The sequence below is a fragment of the Pyxicephalus adspersus genome, chromosome 2 (assembly GCF_032062135.1).
Source record: "Pyxicephalus adspersus chromosome 2, UCB_Pads_2.0, whole genome shotgun sequence".
NCBI lineage: Eukaryota > Metazoa > Chordata > Amphibia > Anura > Pyxicephalidae > Pyxicephalus > Pyxicephalus adspersus.
Genome location: NC_092859.1, coordinates 62,339,876 through 62,363,200, shown reverse-complemented (window position 1 = coordinate 62,363,200; position 23,325 = coordinate 62,339,876). Strand labels below are relative to the sequence as shown.

Here is a 23,325-nt window from a genome sequence, read left to right as displayed (position 1 = left end):
TAGTAATGGTTCACCACCAGTAAATCTATCACTCACAGATTCTAAATATGCATCTTCTAACTAGGTGTAGCAGTACTGCCCCTCTTTTCTCAAAAAGTATGTTTTTAAAAAAAATATATTAAAGTTTGTGTGCCAATTACTTGCACTTTGCTTGCAATGTTGTAGCGCCAAATGTTTTTGCATACAATTCTGCAAAAACCTGCTAGATAACAGTAGTTAACAGTTCACCTAAGAACATTTTCACTGTGTTACAAAAAGGAGGTTGTCTTCAGTTTTAGACAACTTTTGCTCAGATTCCACTAATGAAGGAGGGCAGTTGTCTCAGAGACAACCATTTGACTTGTTCTTTAAAAAAAAAAAAAAAAAAAGGGAAAGAAAACGCCTAAGCCATTTAAAAAGCGACGCCAGCAACCTTAAAACCTCCTTCATGGCATCTAGAGTCCCTTAGATATTAACACAGCACCATTAAAAATATCTTTAAGTGAGAAGCATAGCTTACTTTGTTTATTCCCATTGCTGCATTTGGGATTTGGGCCTTGTACATAGGCTTCAGCTTCTCTATGTGGCACATGTAGATTAAGTTTTGACAAAACATCCTCAAAGCTTTTAGTCAGCTTTGAGGGGTCAGTATGGAGGTGTTCAATAAAGATTTAAAAAGAGTTTACTGGATGTCACTTTAACCAACTGCTAAGAGGCTTCAAGTGTTGAGTAGTGCTAAAGCATCTAGAAAGTCTGATGAAGAATACTAGCAGTAGGTTTCAAGTGAGAGCCAACACACTCACTTAGGCCTGTTTTTAGCTTACCCTAACCGGAGTGAAAGGATACAATAAAGACTACAAAAAATGTGCTTCAAACTAGTGCTTTTCAGATGTTTTGTCAATGTTTGGCTGGTCATACAGAGAAATGTTATGCTAGTGAGGCTAGCGGCAGGTACATTTAGTTGCAATCATATCTTGATATTCTTTATATGCTATAGACTTATCAGGTTCAATGATGAGGACACTCATGGGTCTGTATTCGGATGGGACACAGGATGGCCGAGGTATAGAAGAGTCTAGTTTTTCATAGATTATATTTTGAACCATAGTATGTACTGGAGAACCATACCTGTGGCCAACAACCCTAGGGCATACTCCTTTGCAGTAATCTGGGCTATATCGATGTGGTGCCAAGATCCATTTGTCCCAGTTCAACTGGCTGAAACTGAGTCCAAATTGATGAAGTTCACATTCACTTTGATGATACACAAATTGTTTGGCTAGCTCACTGAAATTATAAGCAGCTGACACAACAGTTGGGCTGTTCACATCAGTGTCTTGATCTCTTCGTGGGCGAGAGACTTTGTACATTTGGAGGTTTTCTACTAAATCACCCAGATATGATATTATTTGCCCACCCCGATGCCAGCTGGGAGGACCTATATGCAGCTTTCTCCAGTGGTAGGCCTTATTGCTGGTGTCATTTAAATAAAGAAGCAAGCATGGAGGGGATCTTACTTTTCTTGAAGGGTCCTCTATTCCAAAACTGTATGGAACCTTGTTCTTTATACAGGTTATATTAAACAACAGGTGAATGCTTTGTCGAATTGAGACAAACTGTTGAAGGAAAGAGGTCACATCAATCTCAATCCATCTTTGCTTTCTCTGCAGTTGAAATTCAGATGTGTACATGGGTCTAGAACAGATAGGGCTTGTAGTCTCTTGATCCACAAACTCCAGGCTGCAGGTGCAGGAGATATTCGAAGAGGAATATTTTTTATTTACAGAGTAAACCAAGACAGAGCGAAGATGTTGCTCCAAAGTAGAGACCCTGTCAATATTAAATACCAAATCCAGGGTGTTCACATCTAGTAAGGAAAGAAAATAAGGCATAGTTAATACTTAAGATTACTAATTGGCACAATGTGCAAATGGATTTAGAGAGACAAGAAAGGACCCCTAAATATGACATTTTTTTTATAGACACAAAAAGGCATGAAAACATACCATGCTTATTTGGAATGTTCATAAGCAGTCAATAAAAATGCCAATTTCTTTATATAGGGTGTACAGGTTAGTATACAAGAAGCTAAAAAATAAGCTAAAAAAAGCTTATCTAAAAATAAGAGACACCTATTGCTAACCAACTACTTTCTCTAATTTAATTACCATATTTGTCACTGACCCAGAACAAGCATTAAACCATGCATATTATCAGCCTTTTCTTCCATCATCTAAACTGTGAAATCCCCTCTCTATGTAATAGTGATCAGGAGAAAGACAGTTTGTAGCTCAATTTAGGAAAGCGGCCTAAAGTGATACTGCTACTCACACAGATAGCGTTCTGCTACTCTAGGAATGCATTACTGACAGGATTAGCAGACAGAAATCAAGAAAATGCCTCTTAAAACAAGGAGCAGCACCCAACTGTCCAACCCTTATTGATGCAACATCTGCCGAGTTTTGTCAGTGATATAGTGTTCTTAAGACCTACAGGTAGCCCAGTCTAGTTCTGTACCCCTAAAAGCTTTTTCTGAAATGTATTTTAATGTTTTTTAATACAGCAAACTTGTTTCTTGTGTCAACTTGCTTTTTATTTTCTTTATGCACTGGATCTACTGCATGTCATCATTTTCTCACCTTTACGACAACTATGTCCTAGGCTGGGTCTACATGAACAGTTTTAAAAATGCATACAAAACAGTCCTACCACATTTATATGCGTTTTTTTGCACTTTTACAAGTGTTTTAAAGCTTAACTTCCACTTCCACAGTTCCACTTTTAACCCTTTCAGGGAATGAGTACAGGGGTATATAAAACCCCTTACTTATTCCCTGAACGGGTTAAAATATATGTATAAAATTGGACGAGGCTTTAATGTTAAAATATTTTATTAAAGGTGTGTGTGTTTGTGTAACTAAACTTTTTTTTTTTTTTTTTTTTTTTTTACAGGTTATCCCAATGACAGGATGAGTCCCATGGCTGCAATCATGACATGAGCACAGCCATGGACTCCTCCTGACAGTGAGGGATCCCCGGGAGGACAAGGCTCCCCATTCACCTCCAGTGCTCTGTGATTGGCTGAGGTTTTCCATTTCTCAGCCATTCAGCACTAGACTTGAATGGAGAGACTTGTCCCCATTCATCTCTAGTGCTCTGTGATTGGCTGATAAATAGGAGTAGCCCTAGAGGAGCTGTGACATGTGTTCTGTATCTGTAGCACATACTACAGCTCCTCTAGGGGTGCAGGAGCAATCAGGGGAGCGGAGCTGTCAGCATAGGAAAGGGAAGTTCTGATGATGCTGATGAGCTGTCATCAGGGTTTCCTATTTCTCAGCGAATCACAGAGCACTGGAGACGAATGGGGACAAGTCTCCCCATTCAAGCCTAGTGCTGAATGGGTAAGAAAAGGAAACCCTCAGCCAATCACAGAGCACTAGAGGTGAATGGAGAGCCTTGTCCTCAATTAACCCCTATTGCCCAGGGATCCCTCACTGTCAGGAGGATTCCCAGGGCTGTGCTCATGTCATGATTGCAGCCGTGGGAATCATCTTGTCATTGGAATAACCTGTAAAAAAAAAAAAAAAATTAGTTACACAAACACATTTAATAAAAATAATTTAACATTAAAGCCTCGTCCAATTTTCTACACATATTTTAACCCTTTCAAGGAATGAGTAAGGGTTTTTATGTACCCCTGTACTCATTCCCCAGGGTGGGGTGGTGGAGATCTGGGAGTCTCCTTATTAAAGGGGCATCCATATTCCAAAGACCTGCTAAAAACATTTATAAAAGCCCCCACTGTTTTCAATGGAAGCTTTCAGAAAAAGCTTAAAAACGCTTGTAAAAGCCTCTATTGAGTTCAATAGGAGCGTTTTCAAGTGTCCCACTTTTTTTGCGTTTTCCCGCATTTATCCTGCTTTTTAATTTTTTTAAAATTGCAAGCAACATTTAAGATAAAGCTCATAAATGTGCCTGAAGGAATCCTGGTGTAGATTAGCCCATGGTATTGCATGGGGACTTTAAACATGGGCTTTAAAAGCCTCAGGTTAAACGGTGGGGAAACAGTCCGTGTAGACTAAGCCTTAGATAGTGTAAAATAAATGGCTGCATTTTTTTTACCGGCGGCTTAAAAGTTAACAAATTACAAGGTTGTCAGTTCCAAGGCTGAGCAGCATCATGGTTTTTTTTCCTGATGGCTACGCTCAGTTAACATAGTCCTTAAAAATAAAATCTAACTTAATATACAGAAAAAAGCCTGTTAATCCTGTCAGAAGTCTAGTGTGACTTTAAATTCCTATGCATTTAACTGATGTTTCAAACTGTATTAGCCTTTTCAACTATCATTTGTTGCGTGCAAATCTCTATTCCCATTTTATAAGGATAAGGAGTTTGTAGTCCAAATCAGATCAGAAACTAACAACACTCTTCCTACTTTGATACAGTACAAGGAAAGTGCATTGTCACCCTAGCTTATTATTGGCTAGGCCATAGGTTAAAAGTATAGAAAAAAAAAATTCAGCCACCATAACAAAAATGCCTTCTATTACAGCAAGCTGACTAGTTATGAGTTACTACATTTTACACTGCCTTACAAAAGTAACAAGCTGACTAGGTATGAGTTACTACATTTTACACTGGCTTACAAAAGACAACTTAATTACTGTCAAAGTAAGTAAGTAAACTGTCAAAAGAGTTACTAGGAAAAGGTGAGGTTCGTTACCACTTTTCATACTGACTTTTTATCTCCCCTTCCGGTTTCACTTTGCACTCACTCTTCGGTGTAAAGAGACGGACTGTATTGTATTCAGTGCTCTTATGAGCCCTAGGAACTCCTTCCTTAGTGGCCAACATTTTGTATAGCCTTTTCATGTATTTGATGGCTGCTGTTTGAGGGCCCGGTGTTCCTTCTATCCAGTCTGGGCGCTCTGACAGCTCCTTTAGCAAGGGTGGTAGCAGACTGTCATACACCAGTCTCGAACCACCTGCAGATGAGTAGACCAGCCAGGTACAATAGTAGAAGCACACAAAAAGTGTCAAAGCCATTCCTTGGAGAGTATTCTTAGCTATCCAAATCCCTCCATGTCAATTCACAGAAAGCTCTAGGCAGACTGGGTCTGAAGCTAACCTTCTTAAATTAGTTTCACCTGCTTTTTCTCACTGGCTGGATTAACTATTTCCTCTCTGCATAAAGAAGTAAGGAAATATGATACAGAGGTCCTCATTTATTAATTGCCAAATATTTTAAATCATAATGAGGCTGAATAATTGAAACTACATAATAAATAGAGAAGAAAAAGTGGAGTTGTTGACAGCAAACAGTTAAGCCCATTTAGATCTAGACTTTTTGGTAACACTTGTGTTACAGAAATCTGCTGTAGCACTTACTGCATGTATCGCTGAGCTGCAGTGCCATATGTTTTACATGGTACCCTAACATGCTAAGGCAGCACACCTGCATTGCAGCACAGGGCAATGCACATCACTTTTGGTAGTGTATTGTGGTGCATTAGAAAAAAAAGTCTCTTAGCAGCCTAGTGTGGGTTACCTTACTGAATGCACATCAATGCATGATATAATGCACATGCATTATCCACCTCATGAATCTTAACTGATCCTAAAGACCTGTAGTTGGTTGATATGGCCAACAAATTCAAATGAGAAAAATGTGTTTTCTGGTTTTTAGGGACTTTTTGTGGCAAAAGTCATCAGAATCCTTACAAATTTGTTTAATTAAAAACAGTTAAATTTTTTTCCCCAATATCAATAAAACACATTATAAAAAATCTCCATTGGTAATAACAGGATTCCACTAATTAATCATCAAGGATAGTATTTTAGGTTGCCCAGCCTGGAAGAGATAATTATGTGATTGGGATAGACAGGCTTTTATAGGCAGATTAAAAAAAAAAAAAATTATACTGTATAATATACAGTATATTCCTATACCATACATAGATCAGCTAGCTAATGATATACAAAGTCTGTGATTACACTTATTTTCAAATTTCAAGTAAAAATATCAACTTCAGTTTTTTGAAAAGGTCTCATGTTTCCGATGCGTTTCGCCCTTAGGCTTCTTCAGGGGAGGATTGAGATTGAAGTTTAACTTGAATATTAAAGATTTATATATTCACAGTGATACAGAGTTGATAAAAACATCTGCAAGACTTCCACGCCAAATTATCCCAATGAGGGAAAAAGGGGAGATTGTGTATGGTAATATAATGTTATCAGCATTAACAGTGTAGATGAAATTGGATAAAGGATTTGAAATAGCTGGACTTGAAATTATTCTTAACTGAAATATGGTATCTATAAGTCATTGAGATCGTATTTGAATCCAGTGAACACATATTTAGCTCCAGGTATGTTTTAGGGTGTTAGAGGAATGAGGGAATAGGTTTGCACTGCACAGTATCACTGTCAGCCCAAATGCTGATTACTGATTTACTAGATTACCATACCATATGAGGGTTTGGATCAGTTTCAGGTGAAGATAGACAACAGACGAGGCATCGGCAGCAAGCTGCAAATTTACCTGGAGCTAAATATGTGTTCAGATCGTATTTAAATCAGGTGAACACATATTTAGCTCCAGGTATATTTGCACCTTGCTGCCGACGCCTCGCCTAAGTTTACAGTTTCTTACTCAACGCCTTTCACAGAAACAAGTTTGCTTCATCAGGATTATAGGAGGTAAGTATTATAGATGGAAAGATACATATAACATATATACATGAGAATCATTTCCATTAGTGGTCCAAGCAATACATTTCAATAGCGTGTAAAAAATATATTGAAAAACTTACATCCGTGTTATCCTAATTATTCTATGTTCCTGCATTTGATACTTTGCTTACCCTTTAACACAATAGCTGTTTTTTTTTTTTTAACTTTGAATGTTTCAATGTCCATTTTGCAATTTTGAAGTCAATGTTAATGCTATGTTACTGTGTTTGTGGCCATATTGTTTGATTGCAAAACGCTGCCTTTATTACCACTTTGAAATGTTTGTCCTGCATAAATTTTCTAATCCAGTTTTCCACCCTTGATAGGTCAAAATTGCATATTGATTTGGTAAGTATTTTTTAAATGCAATATTTTTTGGGCCATTTTTGAACTATTTTGGCTTTACATGTGTTTTGGCTTTTACATGTGTTTTGTTTGTTCTTTTTTTTTGTTTGTCATATACATTTAGTAATGAGTATGTGTGTTTTTTTTCTGTTTTTATATTTTAATGTGACCTTTTTAGCAAATGTTTTTTATTTTAATTATTTTGAAAAGTGGTTTGTAAAATGTTGTTGTTTGTTTTTTGGGGGGTTTGTAATGTGATCTCCTTTCCAATCTCCCAGGACATACAGTTTAAAAAGTCATTTGTGATTGTTTTTAAGATGTTCCTTTCTCTGAATTGTTTGAAAGGCTAAAACCAGCACAAATGTCTTGTTAAAACTCAGTTGTTTGATGCACATAGTTGTGAGCCAAACTTCAGGAGTGTGTAGCTCATATCATAGTTGTGCGCCAGGGCAGATCTGCTATGTGCGCGTGAACTGTGTTTTATCAGTTGAAAAATGCACCTCACTTTTGCATAGTCCTCATTCAGGTAAGTTTTTGTGTATATTGCTTGTTTTGCTTCATGTGCACTCATGCATGTATGTATAGACATGAGTGCACATGAAGCAAAACATGTATGCATTTAAATGTGTGCACATATACAAAGAAAAAAGAAATTATAGGAAGAAATAAGCAAAGAGGGCTTTTTGGACCTTATTGCTTCACATGCTTCAAATTGAAAAGATTGCCTATGATTTCGGATGTCATGGGCTTGGCTACAAGCAACATTCATGGATGATATTGCTTCTGGTTAAAAGAAGGAATCCACCTTCATGTGCTTCCACTACCAAGCTGAGGTAAGTCTAAACATATATATATATATATATATATATATATATATATATACACACACATATGCAAAAATATATGAACAATAACACATCTCCTAAGAGGGAGATTATGCTTTAATCCATGTTATGAACCATATTATTTACCATAATAGTAAATATGATAAAACATTTTGTACACAGTATAATATTAGTGGTCCGAGTATAATCACAAAAAGGGCTTAAAGCTGAATGCTTCATTCAAGCCTGGTGGATAATTGTCTTTTAGAGTCAAAATCCACTTGGTTTTACACTGGAGTAAAACTTTATCTATGTTCCCTCCTCTTGGTTTGGGGGGAATGTGTTCATGACCTACAAATTGTATGTAATCGGTGTCAAATTGATGTGATTTGCCCACATTTAAGCTAATGGGTGTTAGCATTTTTCCATTCTTTATGGCGTAAATGTGCTCATAGATACGTTGTCGAAACTTTCTCTTGGTTTTTCCCTACATAATATCTTCCGCATTTGCAGGTAATGAGATAGATAATCACTTTTGTTTCGCAGTTCACATAATCATTTAGCCTGTGTATTCCATTAGGTAATACCACTGCTTGATTTTCATAAATCCAGTGGCATTGTTTACACTTTCCACATTTAAAGGTGCCTTTTGGTCTGCTTGTTTTGTCAGATTTGGTATCAGTAGGGTCATAGTGGCTATGGACCAGAGATTCTTTTAGGGAACCTGACTTCCTAAAAGTAATTTGGTGTTTGTTGTGTATGTGTTCTGATATTAGGGTCTCCTAGGAGAGTGTTTTGATAGGATTTTTTGTACGTTTGAGTGGTCCTTGGTATAGCCAGTAATGATGTGTATTTTACGTTTGTTGCCTGTTTTTTTGGTTTGATGAAATAAATCATCCCTATTGGTCGGCTAGTCTTGTGATATGAATTTTTAAATGTTTTGTGCTCTAGCCTTTATGTAGTCGTCTAGTGGTTAGGGCTTTGGCTTTGTGTTTGAAATCTGTGTCAGATACACAGATTCTTTTTATTCTAAGCATTTGACTAAATGGAAAACTTTTTAGTAGGGGTTTTGGATAAGAGCTGTGGGCATGTAAAATTGTACTGCCCGCAGTCTCCTTCCTATAGTGTGTGGTGGTAATTTTATGGTCTTCGGTAATCATGACATATAGGTCCAAGAAAGGCACTTTATTTTCATGTGAATACATTGTGAATACAAAAGCGATCTGATGACACACAGCAGGACACAAAAGAAAAACCATCACTTACGGTAAAAACACACTTTATTCCCACATAAACCATCCACTCCAACCGCAGAGGCTGCATCTATCCAACACCTTCACCACACACGGCACTCCAAAAACTGACATTGGTACTCAGGCAGCCATTAGCACAACCATCCCCACTACCCCAGATAAATTACCGCCACTCTCCACATCACCAGACTTCGTCCCACTACCCCCTATCTCTTTACCCCAATCGGGTGTGACTCACACCTCCCCTGTGGGTCCAACTATTGTACACATAGGGGAGGAAGTGACCATGTCTCCTTAATGACGAGAGCAGTATTCTAGAGCCCCCAGCGTCATCACGCAGAGGGAGTGCACTGACGCTGCCCTCCTCGTGGTGAAAGGGTGGGTCAGGGACTCTCTCTTGGCTTGTCTCTACAAACAAACAGGAGCAGTGGCTGCAGCTCCAGCAAACCCCAGGAACAAGGTAAAACCTTTTCAAAATGATTTTTAGCTTAGCAGAAGCTATAAGTTAGGCTCTAATAGCATTTTTCAAAAAATACTTTCTATTTTATATTGTTTTTTCAGTGATCCAAAAAGCATTCATGATTTGATTCTCTTCCCTCTATCTCCATTGTTTATTGGCGAGCTGCAAAAGCAGCCCCTACGAACACAATATATTTGTTTGTTTCAGTGAACAACTTTTGATGTAATATTTTAGCCATACCAGAATACTTGTATGTATACTATATACATGATTGTATATACTTTGAACTATACTTATTAGATGTATGATGATTAGTTAATACATGGTCTAAGATGGTTCACAAATACCTTTTCTATGTCTATTAAATACACCTAGATCACACGCAAACCGCCACATTAAGCGCACAGTTACCCCTGAGGAAGTCTAGAAATGGCGAAACGCGGCGTGTTGTTTTGTGCCTGCTGCAAGCTGAGGCATTGAGGGAGACATAGAAAGTGAAAGTAAAAGTCTCCTCAGTGAAGTGGGGAGCAGGACACTCTGTTTTAGGTATGATGTGTTCTCAGGGGGAAGAAGTAAAGCTGTGGCTGCCGTTTTACTCAGCACTGTGGGTCTCTCTCCCCCAGCACCAACCAGCAACAGTCTGTGGGTCTCTCTCACCCCCCACAAACACCAGTAAAGCTGCTGCTCCCCAGCACTGACCAGCAACAGTCTGTGGGTCTCTCTCACCCCACACAAACACCAGGGGATAGGGGAAAAGCTTCAGCAAGCAGTCTGCTACTGAGCCCAGAGAGATCATCCCAGCTCCACTGTGCAGATTGGACCCAGTTCCCACTGGATCCCTGGTAAGTAATACTTAATAAAAATAAAATGCCTAAATACTTAATAAAAATAAAACATCCCCTGAAAATAAGCCCTATTGTGTCTTCTTGAGGAAAAATAAATATAAGACAGTGTCCTTTTTTTCGGTACCTTATTACTAAATATTTTTTCCCTTTGTCCACCAGGTGGCGCTGTACAAATATATCTACTTACACACTAAACACCCCCTTCATCACCCCTCCCACCAATTGACGTATGGGGATGGGAGCATCGGAATCTTTGTTCCGATGCAGCCTGAGCGGAACTGGATACTATGCAGTTCTCCTACCTCCCCATAGATGAGACATAATATATGTCCACCCACCTTGGACCAGTCACCCAGATGGGTGACATTTCTCCTCCTCGTGTTTAAAGGGTGGGTCAGGGACTCCCTCTTGGCGCGTCTCTACAAACAAACAGGAACAGCAGCTGCAGCTCTTTCTGCAGATCCAGCAAAACCCAGGAACAAGGTAAAACCTTTTCAAAATTATTTTTAGCTGAGCAGAAGCTATAAGTTATTTTTTCAAAAAATACTTTCTATTTTTTATGGTTTTTTCAGTTATCCAAAAAGGATCTATGATGTGATTCTCTTCCCTCTATCTCCATTGTTTATTGACGAGCTGCAAAAGCAGCCCCCACGAACACTGATCCTGTCCCTGTGACCAGGTAAATAGCAATAGAACTAAGCACATCAAAAAAGACTAACTCACAAATATTAAATATAGTATCTCTTTTATTATTCACCTCAAACCAAAAGAAGCAAAACTACATATGCTAAACCAGCGGCATCTTTCTTTTATGTCCAGATAACCACCAAAATATGGGACTATTACCCTCCAAAAAAGCATAGGTGATCTATCCCAAGTATCCTGGGTAACAAAAAATGTAAGTTATCTTATTTTCTAAATAAACCCCAAACAATTTAGGAATCACGATTTTGAATTCAACTTAAAGCTTATTGACTGCTATCAAATATAGGTCACAAACTCAATATAACAATTCACATGTATTTGTTTTTGTTTCAGTGAACAACTTTTGATGTAATATTTTATCCATAACAGAATACTTGTATGTACACTATATACATGGATTGTATATACTTTGAACTATACTTATTACATGTATGATGATTAGCTAATACATAGTCTAAGATTGTTCGCTAATACCTTTTCTATGTCTAGGCCTGAGGAAGCTTAGAAATGGCGAAGCGCGTCGGGTAACAAGGCTGCGTGCAAAAACACCCTTACCTATCTGTGTTCTTCGTATATATGGTTTTCTTTGTGCTATACAGAAATGATAATACCACTAAATAGATGATCTGTCTAGTGTATAGGTACTGGACCTCAGAGTGAGGCCATACTGAAATATACTGTACAAACAAGCAAATATTGTTTATTTTATGTATATGTAAAAAAAATATAAGATAATTCTTGCCAAAAAAACCCTGCCTGTCTTTCATGTTCACATATAAATCACTAAAAATCTAGTTTATATTTGAATTATTCCTTTACTTTTTTGAGCACACATTTACATTAAATAATTCATCATGGGAAAACTTGTTTTTTGTAAACATTCTTGGTACCCACCATCAAAGGTCTAAGGGAATAAATCCTTCTGTGATTGTAATTACAAGTACGTTTTTTTTACGCTTTGAAATCACACCTTACTTGACCTTGTTAAGCACACTAAAGTAAGCCACAGTTCTGGTGGCATCATACCAAATAGTTTTACCTAAAATTTTCATTAAACACGAACCAGTGTATTACCCACTAATTATCATTCCACCTATAGTGGTTACAACACACAACATCCTTTTGTGTGTTCTCTAGGTTGAGGGTGATACATTATGTTTGCCTTTTTGTATATAATATGTATTAACTGTAATTATTGCATGAACTTTACCATTTGTATATTATCTATCTGATCTAATAGTGTATATGTCTCAAGTTCCCCTGAGGAAGCCGTTATGACAAAGGGTGTCAGGAAATAAGAGACTTAAGGTCACACCATCACAGATCCTGTTGAGTAACCCAAACAGGATCTCTGCCTTTATTATCTATGTTCTTTATTAACCAGGAGGTTAATGTACGAAGGGAAGGAAGTGTACCATTTTCTTTTTTGTTACAAAAAGGATTGAAACGCTTCATTTAAGCCAGGATACTCAGTTGCATTTAGCATAAAAATTCACCTAGTCATTTTGTAAAATCAATTCAAAGTCAGTACTAGTGTTTATGTTTGAATTTGAGTTGCCCTTATATTCGACTTGAATATGGATGTTAAAATTCGGATAGACTCGACCCAAAAAACATGGGATTCAACAGCACAAATTTGTGTGTAAAAAGTGTTAAAAAAAAATAATGTTAAAGTAATTTATTGAATCTATGTGATTTGTGTAACTTTTATCTATTTTTTTCCAATATAATTTTTTTTTTTTTTTTAAATAGAAAACACAATACAACAAAACAAACAACACATACAATATGATTCAATTTCCTGATTCCAAAGTTAACATTACCATTTACATATTTCCTTTTCTTAAAAAAGACGATTACATCATTCTTTACATCTTCCTTTTAAGTGTGTTATTATTGATCTAACTAAAACCATTCCAAAAGTATAAACCTTAGACCATTACCCAAATACTGTTACTAAATATAATTTTAACACACAGATTAATTATCAAATATTCATTTTAAGACAATTAATGTGTGACAGCCCAGATTGAATATCTCAACCTATCATGTATCATTCTTCTTTCTTGACCATTTAACACTTTCTCTAAACTTATCCCACACTTATCCCACACACTTCCGCTCTTTCTGCTTCAATTTTTTCTTTATCATAAACTGTTCTGAACATTGTGATTACTCCTTGAAAAGTAGGTGCTCCTGGGTGAATCCATTCTTAAGAATAACCCTCCTAGCAGCCAGTAAACATATATGGATCCAACCTTTATATTTTATACCCTCAATAAGTGAATGTTCCCGTTTCCGAAAACCAAATACACACAAAATAGGATCTATCACTAACGCTTGAACCGTGGTTTCATTTACAAATTTTATTACTTCTTTCCAAAATATTTTAATCACTGAACAATTCCATAAATAGTGCGTCAATGTAGCGTGTTTCACTGCATTTTGGGCATATCATTTGGTTTCTTCCCGGCCCATCTTTTTCCTTTTTCCTAATAACCTAATGGCCTATTGTGCTCTATGCATTATTTTAAATTGAGTCCCACTCCAATTTTCAATAATCATATATTTCTTTACTGTCAAATATCCTTGTAGTTTTAGATCTACTAACTCTTCATTCAAGAAATCTCTTTGCCACCATCTCACATTAGTTTGGGACAATAGCTTATTAAAATTTCTTTGATAATTTTGATAAAAGTTTGATATCGATAAAGGAGATAGAATGAGCAAATTCTCAAAAACACTTCTCTGCGACTTCCGGGGGAGGAGTCACCAGGTACAGACACACACACACGGAGCTCTGTTGGGTTTGGAGACTTGCCTGTGTGTTTACTGATTCTGGAGACAGGGGACTTCCATCTGGTGCAGGGGAAGACTGCTGCTGCTGTCCTGGATACTGTGGTCGGCTGCTGGAGACTGCAGCCTAGTGTGGATGTGAGCCAGGGCTTCCATTCTCTGTGCTGCTGAGACAGGAGACATCTTCACACATGGGGCTCTAGGCTCTTCACTAGAGGTACACTGTGCTGTTGCTGGGGGACATTGGAAGACAGGATTGCTCTGAGACGTGCTGTGGTTGCTGTGAATTTCTGCTATAATGATTAGGCATGCAGATTGCCATTTTTGAACTGCTGCCATGCAGCCTTTCAATCCATAGTCATCCTTCAAATCCAGGCATTCTTGAATAGAGTTCATCCTAAATTACTTTTCTTGTACTAGCTGTGTACCTTTTCATTTGATATTTTGAAGAGATTGTTCAAAGCTTACCCATGAAGATCACCACAGGCAATATTTAGTAATAGGAGGAAATTGGGTGGTCATCTTGGCCACATGGCTTCTTTGTTGAATAGTACCTTCATGATTTCATCCGACTCCATCCTTATAAGAGAAAGAGATCCAAGCCATGTGAAGACAGGATCTTCATTGAATTATTCTACAGCTTTCTTGGATTAGTATATTGCTGCATTATAAATATATATCAACACTGTGCCTTCTCCAATGACACTGCAGATTGTCTGACAGCGTGCAACCTAATCTCAGCTGCCTATATATTTTTTCTCCCTGTGCCCTACATATTTGTGTCTCCGGTGCATCCACTGGTCATATAAAACCTCTGTTACATTTCCTGAGGCCCTGATTCTCTGACATTCTTTGAAAGTAAAACGGCCATCTTGGCCACATGGCATCTTGTACTGAAGGGTATTTGCATCCACATCCATCTGAGCAAGAGAAGGGGATTTAAGCTTATTCTACAATTTTACAGCACTTGTTGATTAATATATATGTGCATCGAGGGATTTTGCCTGATATCCAAAACCTTTATTGCCTTTCCTAGAGGCCTGATTCTACTATAACAAGACGGCCATATTGGCCACATGGCATCCTTTATTACACAGTATCAGCATTTAACTCCTTCCCAGCCAGAGACAAGCACCTAAGCACCTAATCTGTTTGACAAGCACCTAATCTTAAACATATGTTACAGCTTAATTGTCTCCTGCATATTCTCCTGCATTCGTGGAGTGGCATATGTATGCCTTGTGTGACCCTCTTGTTAGACATTTTTTGATTTCAAAGCAGATCAGTTATGATGGACACCTGGCATCCTGTGTTGTAGAACAGCAACATCCCTATCCATCCGCGCATGAGACAGAGACTTAAACCTTCACAACTACATGACCTTCTTCTTCAAATTTTTCTGTATCTTATGAGAGGTGACATTGGCGTTCTGTTTGTTTTTGTTGATGGTTATACCCCTGTCTGAAAGCAGTTTGGTCATGTGGGCCACATGTCTTCCTACATTGTACAGCATCAACTCCTGAGCGTACGTTCGTGAGCGAAGGACTTTTCTACAATACAAGTGCTTTTGCATAATTTTCCTGTATTTGGAGACTCGTACACCTGTGCCTTGTGCGGCTGCTCTTGTCTGATATACTCACCTTTGCACTACGGATTACTGAGTTTTTGAACCTTTGAAACTTCCATTATTATGTGCGGCTAATCCCACAGGATGTGAGGCCCCACCACTGCTGGGCCCTTCAAATGGATGTACATTAGCTTACTTTTCAGGGGAGCCGTATTTCCTTGACCTCCATACACTACTTTCTCTACTACAACTATATTTGCGTCCCCCCCTTTTTTTCTTTTTCTTTTGCATCATGGGTAAGGGGAAACCGCATAGCCAATCCTCCCAAAAACGGGAAATTGGCACATTTTTTGCTCGCTCCAAAACTCCCGGCTCAAGTGGAGGGGGTCCTAGCACAAGGCTACATTCTGCACAGACATCTGTGCCTGGCTTAGAGTTCTCCGACTCTGCCCAAGAGGATTCTGCCTCTACCTTTCCCCCCCCCCCGCGGGATGAAGATTAGGGACCCTCGAGCCCAGGAAGCCCCCCACGCATGTCCATGGAATCGGCTGAAGACTGGGATAGGGATGCTTATTTGAAGACCTGCCTACTAAACTGGACTTTGAAGCTTACCTGGAGCGCATTCAACTCTCACTACGAACTGAACTCGCCTCTCTTCGATCAGATCTTGGCTCTCGAATAGAAGAGGTTGAACGCACAACAGAAGATCCACGCAATCATGTTCAGTCCCATACTCATATTATCAATGAGCACTCACGGTTGTTGCAACAACTTCTATATCAACAAGATGACCTGGAGAATCGGAGCCGTCGTAATAACATAAGAATTCGGGGCCTCCCTGAGTCTATAGAACCCAAGGACCTTCATACAGCAGCAGCTACTCTGTTTAATGAACTATTGCAGAGGCCAAGGGATACCACCATAGATATTGATCGTATTCATAGAACTCTGGGCCCAAAAAGCTTGGATCCAGATAGACCAAGGGATGTGATATGCCGAATTCACTCCTTCCGACTCAAAGAGCTTATAATGCAAGAAGCCAGGTCACAGGAGGAATTTACTTTTAATAATCGGCCCATTATGCTTCTGACTGACCTCTCCCGCAATACTCTGGCACTACGCAGAGCACTGAAACCCCTACTAAAATTGCTGAAGGACAACAACATTAAATATAGATGGGGCTTCCCGTTCCAACTTTTTGCTCACAAGGGCAATAAGTCCGCCACCTTTCGTCAACTGGGAGACTTGGCTACCTTTCTGTCCACGTTTGAGCTTCCTCAAGTCAACCTTCCTGATTGGCCCACATCACCTACGATGTTAACTTCTCCGGCAGACTCTGAATGGCAACGGGTACAGAGACAGCCAAGTAATCGCTCAGTCCACAGCTCTCCGCAGGCCCCCACGTGACTGTAGATTAATTTACCTGGGGTTTCCAATCTTGTGTTGTGAGAAGATTGGTTCTTCCTATCTTTGATGGGCTCAGAGTACTTGCCCGTGTAGGATTCCTACTTGTGTGATTTTTGTTCTACACTGAACATTTTTTTTTTTTTTTGTTACGGTTATGGGTATAACTATTTTTGTTACTGATTTTATGTTTAGAGAATGTGGATGCATTTCTGTACCCTCCCCCGTACAGCTTACACTTGATATTTCATCCAATGTTTTTATTTTTCTTGACGTGTAATGATAGGCCCGGCCCGGGTGGTGGGGGCTTTGTCCTGACCACCTGAGCCTCCCCCTCCAAGGGATTTTGCGCGGTTGATCTGCGCTTACTGTTTGTTTGTTTTGTTTACTATATTTTTGCATCTCCTTTCCTACCCCTCCCCTCTTTTTTTTTCGTGATGGGCAAAATCAACATTGTTACATATAATGTTAAAGGGCTGAACACTCCTGAAAAGCGTTCTTCCATTTTGGCGGAATTACATAGACTAAAGGCACAAGTAGCGTTTTTACAGGAAACCCACTTTCGGGCAGATAAAGTCCTGAAATTGGGTGATAAGAGATACCCGATTGTGTATCACAGTTGTACTGCGACATCTAAACCTAAAGGTGTGAGTATTTTGATAGCCTCCTCTGCTACGTGGCAGTTCACGGAATGTCAAAGCTGCCCTGATGGCAGACTTCTCTTTGTTAAAGGATTTTTAGGGGGCCTTTTAGTTACCTTAGCGGCGATCTACCTTCCCAATACTGGCCAGGCTTCCTTTTTTATTTGAGGCACTCTTGCAGTTGGAAAAATTTCAGGAAGGGGTTCTGATTTTGGGAGGAGATTTTAATTTTTCGCCTGAAGTTGCAATAGATACCTTGGGTGGTAGATTATCTCCCAACTTACATCGCCCCAATGATAAAATTCTAAAAGTATTGTCTCAATATAGGCTTTTGGATGTGTGGTGGGTATTACATCCCAAGGCTAGAGGCTACACATTCTACTCCCCCCCTCATAGTTCATACTCCAGGATTGATCACTTTTGGATCCCTCATTCGGAATTGCACAGAGTGCGATCGTGCTCCATTGGCTCCATTACTCTATCTGACCACGCCCCCGTATCCATTTCTTTTGAACTTTCTTATTCCTGCCCCAAATCGTGGAACTGGAGACTAAACGAATCCTTATTACAAGATACAACCGTCTTGGCTGATGTTTATTCTGAACTATCCACTTATTTTCAAACTAATGCCACCCCCGAGATTAATCCCCTCTTATTATGGGAAGCTCATAAGACTGTCATAAGGGGAATATTCATTAAACATGGTACGAGACTTAAAAGAGCCCGCCAGAAGGAAATAGGAGACACTCTTCAGCGTATTGCATTGCTCGAATCTATTCACAAATCCTCCCTTGATCCTACTGTGGGTGCTGAACTCCGAGTTATTCGTGAGAAACTCTCTTTACTCTGCTTAGACAGGGCGAAAAGTGCTCTGACTAAATGCAGAAGAATGTTTTATGAGCATGGTAACAAGAGTGGGCGTCTGTTAGCCAATGCCCTCCGTGCCCAAAAGATTCGTTCTTGTGTCCCCTTTCTCACGGACAGCGACGGACACAAACTGTACCATACTAAGGATATAGCGGAAGCCTTCCGCCAATACTATGCCTCATTATATAACCTTTCAAAGACATCCTCTCTGCAGGCATCTGCGGGAAGGTTACAGGTGATTCATGACTATCTTTTGGCCAGTGACATGCCCTCCCTTTCCTCTTCTGAGAGAGAGCTGTTAGAAGCCCCTATTACGGTGGAGGAAATTGGGGCAGCTATTAAGGATACTCCCGTGGGCAAAACCCCTGGACCAGATGGATTTCCTCTGGTATACTACAAGACTTTTCAGACTTCCCTGGCACCCCATTTTTCGGCAGCACTTAACTATATTAATGAGGGAGGTCGGTTCTCTCTGGACTCGCTGCGGGCCACCATTACGGTCATTCCCAAGGAAGGTAAGAATCCTTCCTCATGCGCCAGTTATAGACCAATCTCTCTTCTTAATCAGGACCTCAAGCTTTTTACGAAAATTCTCTCCTTTAGACTGATTAAGGTCATGCATAAACTTGTACACTTTGATCACGTTGGCTTTATGCCGGGCAGGGAGGCCAGGGATAGCACGACTAGAGTGCTGAATTGGATTTATTATGCCACATCTAACAATGTTCCCCTCATGTTGCTGTCTACGGATGCTGAAAAGGCTTTTGATAGGGTTGACTGGCTTTACATGGATTGCATTTTATCGCACATAGGCCTAGGCCCAAGGATGCTGTCGTGGATGAGGGCTATATATGCTGATCCCACAGCTAGGGTAGAATTTGGAGGCCGGACCCAGAAAGTAGCGGCCTACGCGGATGATCTTTTATTTGCCATAGCCAACCCAATTGTCTCCCTACCTAATCTCCTGTCAATCCTATCGGAATTCAGTTCCCTTTCCAACTTTAAAATTAATTATTCCAAGTCGGCAGCTCTGGATGTGTCACTTTTGACTAGTACCCGCTCCCTCCTCCAACGTTCGTTTGCTTTCCGTTGGGATCATGATGCAATCACTTATTTGGGAACAAAAATACCAAAGACACTTTCAGAGTTATTTCAGAGAAATTTTATCCCACTATTTTCCTCAGTAAACTCTGACCTGGATAGATGGGATAAGCTGACCTTTTCCTAGATGGGCCGCATAAACGTTATCAAAATGAATATTCTCCCTCGGTTTTTATACCTCTTTCAAGCACTACCCATTAAGATCCCGGGGTCATTTTTTAGGAACCTAACCTCAAGACTTTTTCGCTTCATTTGGCGTAATAAAGCTCCCAGACTCTGCAGATCCTTACTTATGAGGTCCAAATTGGATGGGGGGTTGGGTGTTCCGAACTTTTTTCATTATTATCTGTCGGCCCATCTGACACGAGTATTGGATTGGTGTAGACATGAGAAATCCAAGCAATGAGTCTCCCTAGAACAGGGTTTCTGCCCGTCACCTCTACATCTTTTACCCTGGTTGCCAATTACTGCCTTCCCGAACCTCAAGTCCCATCCTACGGTGGGATATACGTGGGTGCTAGCGGTCAGGAATTTTGACCGTTTGCATCTTTCTCCCTCCCCCTCGCCTTTATTTCCTATACTTGGGAACCCGGCCTTTCCTCCGGGGATGGAAGACAAGAGGTTTAGGGTACTCCTCCTTGCAGGAGTGTGCAGAGCGATACATTTTATTAGCCTGAACGACTGGGTTGACCCCGAGGGCCTTCGAGATGCTCTGGGTGAATTTTATCTGGACTGGAAAACGATGCAGATTACTCATTCTCTGGATGGTCTGCGACCGGCCCAGCCCTATTGCAGGTCTATCACTCCCTTTGAACGTTTGTGCGTAGGCAAGTGGGGGGTTAGACACACTTTATCTACAGTCTATGCTTTGCTGCAAACTCCACCTCCTACACACAAGCCTACTTTCCTTGACTCATGGGAGGCCGATTTAGGGCTTTCATTCTCTACTGAGCAGAGGGAAAATATCTTCTATTGGATTCATAAAGCCTCCAGTGCTAGTAAATATCAGGAAATTTGTTTCAAGGTGGTCTCGAGATGGTATCGCACCCCTGAGAAACTACATCATATTTTCCCAGAGGTTTCGGATCGTTGTTGGTGGTGTCAGACAGAGAAGGGCACATTGTTCCACCTATTTTGGCTTTGCCCGCTTTTGCGGAATTTTTGGTCCACTGTCAGGAACGTTGCTCAACAGATGACGGACCACAACATTCCCGATGAGCCGGCCTTTTTTCTTCTACAACATACCGTATTTTTCGGCGTATAAGACGCTCCGGCATATAAGACGCACCCAATTTTAAAGGAGGAAAATCTAGAAAAAAAAAGATTCTAAAAGATTATTCCCCTTCTGATCACCCTGTGCCAATTTATCCCCTTCTGATCACTCTGTGCTGCTCTGTAACGACTGGTTTGTTACTAAGATTAATGTTTATATAGGTACTTTCCTGCCGCATTCATATTGTGTTTGTGATTTCCTATGATACTTTTGCGGTCTTTATTGTCTTTTGTTTTGAAAATCTTAAATAAAGAATGTTTTAAAAAACGCTTCTCTGCATTGGATTTACATGGGAATATGGCCTTATCAATATTCTATTGTAGGATACCGCTTGCAAGTAGTATAATACGTGGGCTGACCCCGCTGTTAAATTATATTTCTTTTTACGCCTAACTTTTTGCCATGTAAGTATTGTATCTTTAATCAACAAATTATGCTTCAAGTGATCTGGCAATTTAGTTACTTTACAATGTAGTAAAGCTTTCAAATCCCATGGTGACACCATATTCATATCTAAATCTATATTGGAAAGTCTAGATGTATCCATTAACCAGTCTACTACATGCCGTTTAAGACACGCTAAGTTATAGTGTGTTATATCTGGGAAATTTACCCCTCCCTCCTCTTTTGGTAGTCTCAGTTTAGGTAATGATATTCTAGCTCACTTACCTTTGCCAAAGGAACCTACTGAATGCCCTATCCAGCAATTGTATATCTTTGTCTTAGTAGAAGAGGTATTGTTTGCATAGGATAAAGCAATTTTGCAAAAGAAGCCATTTTTATCAAATGGCATCAGCCAAACAAAGATAGTGGTAACTTTTCCCACAGTTCCAATTCTTTAAGAATTTTCTGTATTAAAGGAGGATAGTTTAGATGGTATATAGAGGATGGGCATTTTCCAGTTTTTATTCTCTGTTAATGGTAGTATTTCACTCTTTCCAATATTAATCTTCAAACTTAAATATCTGAAACAATTCTTGGATATATCATATGTCAGAAGCTGGTTTAGCTGTAAATAGCACAATATCATCTGCAAAATAGGCAGCTTTTATTTCTTGTGTCCCTCCTTTTACTCCATGTAATTTAGATGTCGTCTCAATCGTCCGTGCTAAAGGTTCTAACGCTAGATTGAAAAGCAAAGGTGATGTAATGCGCCTGGGCACACAAACCACAGCCAACTCCAAATATCCTTTTTCAGGATTTATTATTGTCATAAAACAAGACAAGGGTAAGTCCGATAAACGTAGTACAGAAGGGTAAGGCAAAGGCAGGTCAGGAACAATCTGAGGTCAGGGCAGGCGGCAGACAAGAATGGTCACAAACAATCCGAGGTCAGGGCAGGCAGAGTTCAGGCAAGTGTCAGGTTTCAGACCAGGTCGCTATGGAAATGACAAACGGGATTAGCATAAACCAACACAAGAACGCACCCAAGCACTGTGTTCACAGAGGCTTATAGCGGGCAATGGTGGTCAGGACAGGTTCTCCTTAAATGGCCAGAGTGACCAATAACCTTGCACCACCTGGCGCCATTTGATTGGAGAGTAACTGAATCCCCTGCGGCTGATTGGCCACAGGGAATTCAAACTAACTATGTCCCGCCCCGCGGCGAGGCAGTCAAGTGCCACACCCTCAGGGGGTACAAGAGGCACGCGTGGGCGCCCCCGGGCTCGCAGGACAGGTAAGTTCCTTACAGGTGACCGTGGACAACCCTGCCAGGTTCCCTTTTGGATATCAAATATATCAGATATATAACCTGGTGTATGTATTCAGGCTTTAGGTGAAAGGTACATACTTCATATTAATTGAAAATATTCACCATTAAAGCCATTTTTTTGTAATACTTTAAATAGCCATTGTATACTAACATTATTGAATGCTTTTTCAGGCATCGATCCCCATAAATGCAATATCATTATCTGGTTGTATTTTAGCAGTTTCTAGAACTGCCAATACTTTCCAGATATTTGTCACTGCTGAGCGTCCCCGCACGAATCCCACTTGGGATGGAGATATCAACTGTGGTAATATAGACGCTAACCTATCCGCCATAATTTTTGACAAAATTTTTGCGTCTACATTTATCAATGAAATTGGCCTATATGATTCCATATACATGAGATTTCAATCCTTGTTTGGTAGCATTTTAATATAGGCTTTACCTGTGTGGAAGTAGTTGCCAGATATCCACATATTATTATAAAGCTCATATAGAACTAGGTAACTCATCTTGTAACATTTTATAGAATTCTGCTGTATATCCATCTGGGCCGGGTGATTTCCTATTTGCTAGACCAGTGTTAGCACTGCAGGCCGTGCCGGCGCCGCTGCTCCCAATCGCAGGCAGGGGCGCCGGGTCCTATCTCTCAGGTAACCCACTACCTATGTTTCATGTCAGTGTTTCTTTCATGCTGGGACTTGCTCTGGTGTGTGAGCTGGCGTGGGTGTGTCTCTGAGGTAACACACACACGCCCTCTGTTTCCTACAGCCTATGGCTCATGTCCTGCAGGTATTTAAAGGCACCTCCTATTACAGG

At 39.9% G+C, this 23,325-nt stretch overlaps 2 protein-coding genes across 2 annotated transcripts in view; one reads left to right on the top strand and one right to left on the bottom strand.

Annotated features, from left to right (window-relative positions):
• Window positions 1-355: 355 nt before the first annotated feature.
• GDF9 (growth differentiation factor 9) lies at window positions 356-5,025 on the bottom strand. Its single transcript, XM_072398689.1, has 2 exons — window positions 4,719-5,025; window positions 356-1,846 (listed from the first exon to the last, which is right to left on the bottom strand). Exons 1-2 carry the CDS (start codon window positions 5,023-5,025, stop codon window positions 921-923), a joined length of 1,233 nt encoding a protein of 410 aa, XP_072254790.1. The 3' UTR covers window positions 356-920.
• A 5,664-nt stretch (window positions 5,026-10,689) lies between these two features.
• SHROOM1 (shroom family member 1) overlaps window positions 10,690-23,325 on the top strand; it is a 137,886-nt gene continuing 125,250 nt past the window's right edge. The window contains exons 1-2 of the mRNA XM_072400871.1: window positions 10,690-10,921; window positions 11,011-11,117. The gene's annotated coding sequence lies outside the window, so the exon portion shown is untranslated. The remainder of the gene's footprint in view (window positions 10,922-11,010; window positions 11,118-23,325) is intronic.

What these genes read in the sequence shown, in the direction of transcription:
- GDF9 (XM_072398689.1), bottom strand. Translation starts at nt 5,025, where the DNA reads ATGGCTTTGACACTTTTTGTGTGCTTCTACTATTGTACCTGGCTGGTC. An exon ending in ACCGGAAGGGGAGATAAAAA is followed by an intron (nt 1,847 to 4,718) that starts GTCAGTATGAAA and finishes TTTCCTTACTAG; the next exon opens with ATGTGAACACCCTGGATTTG.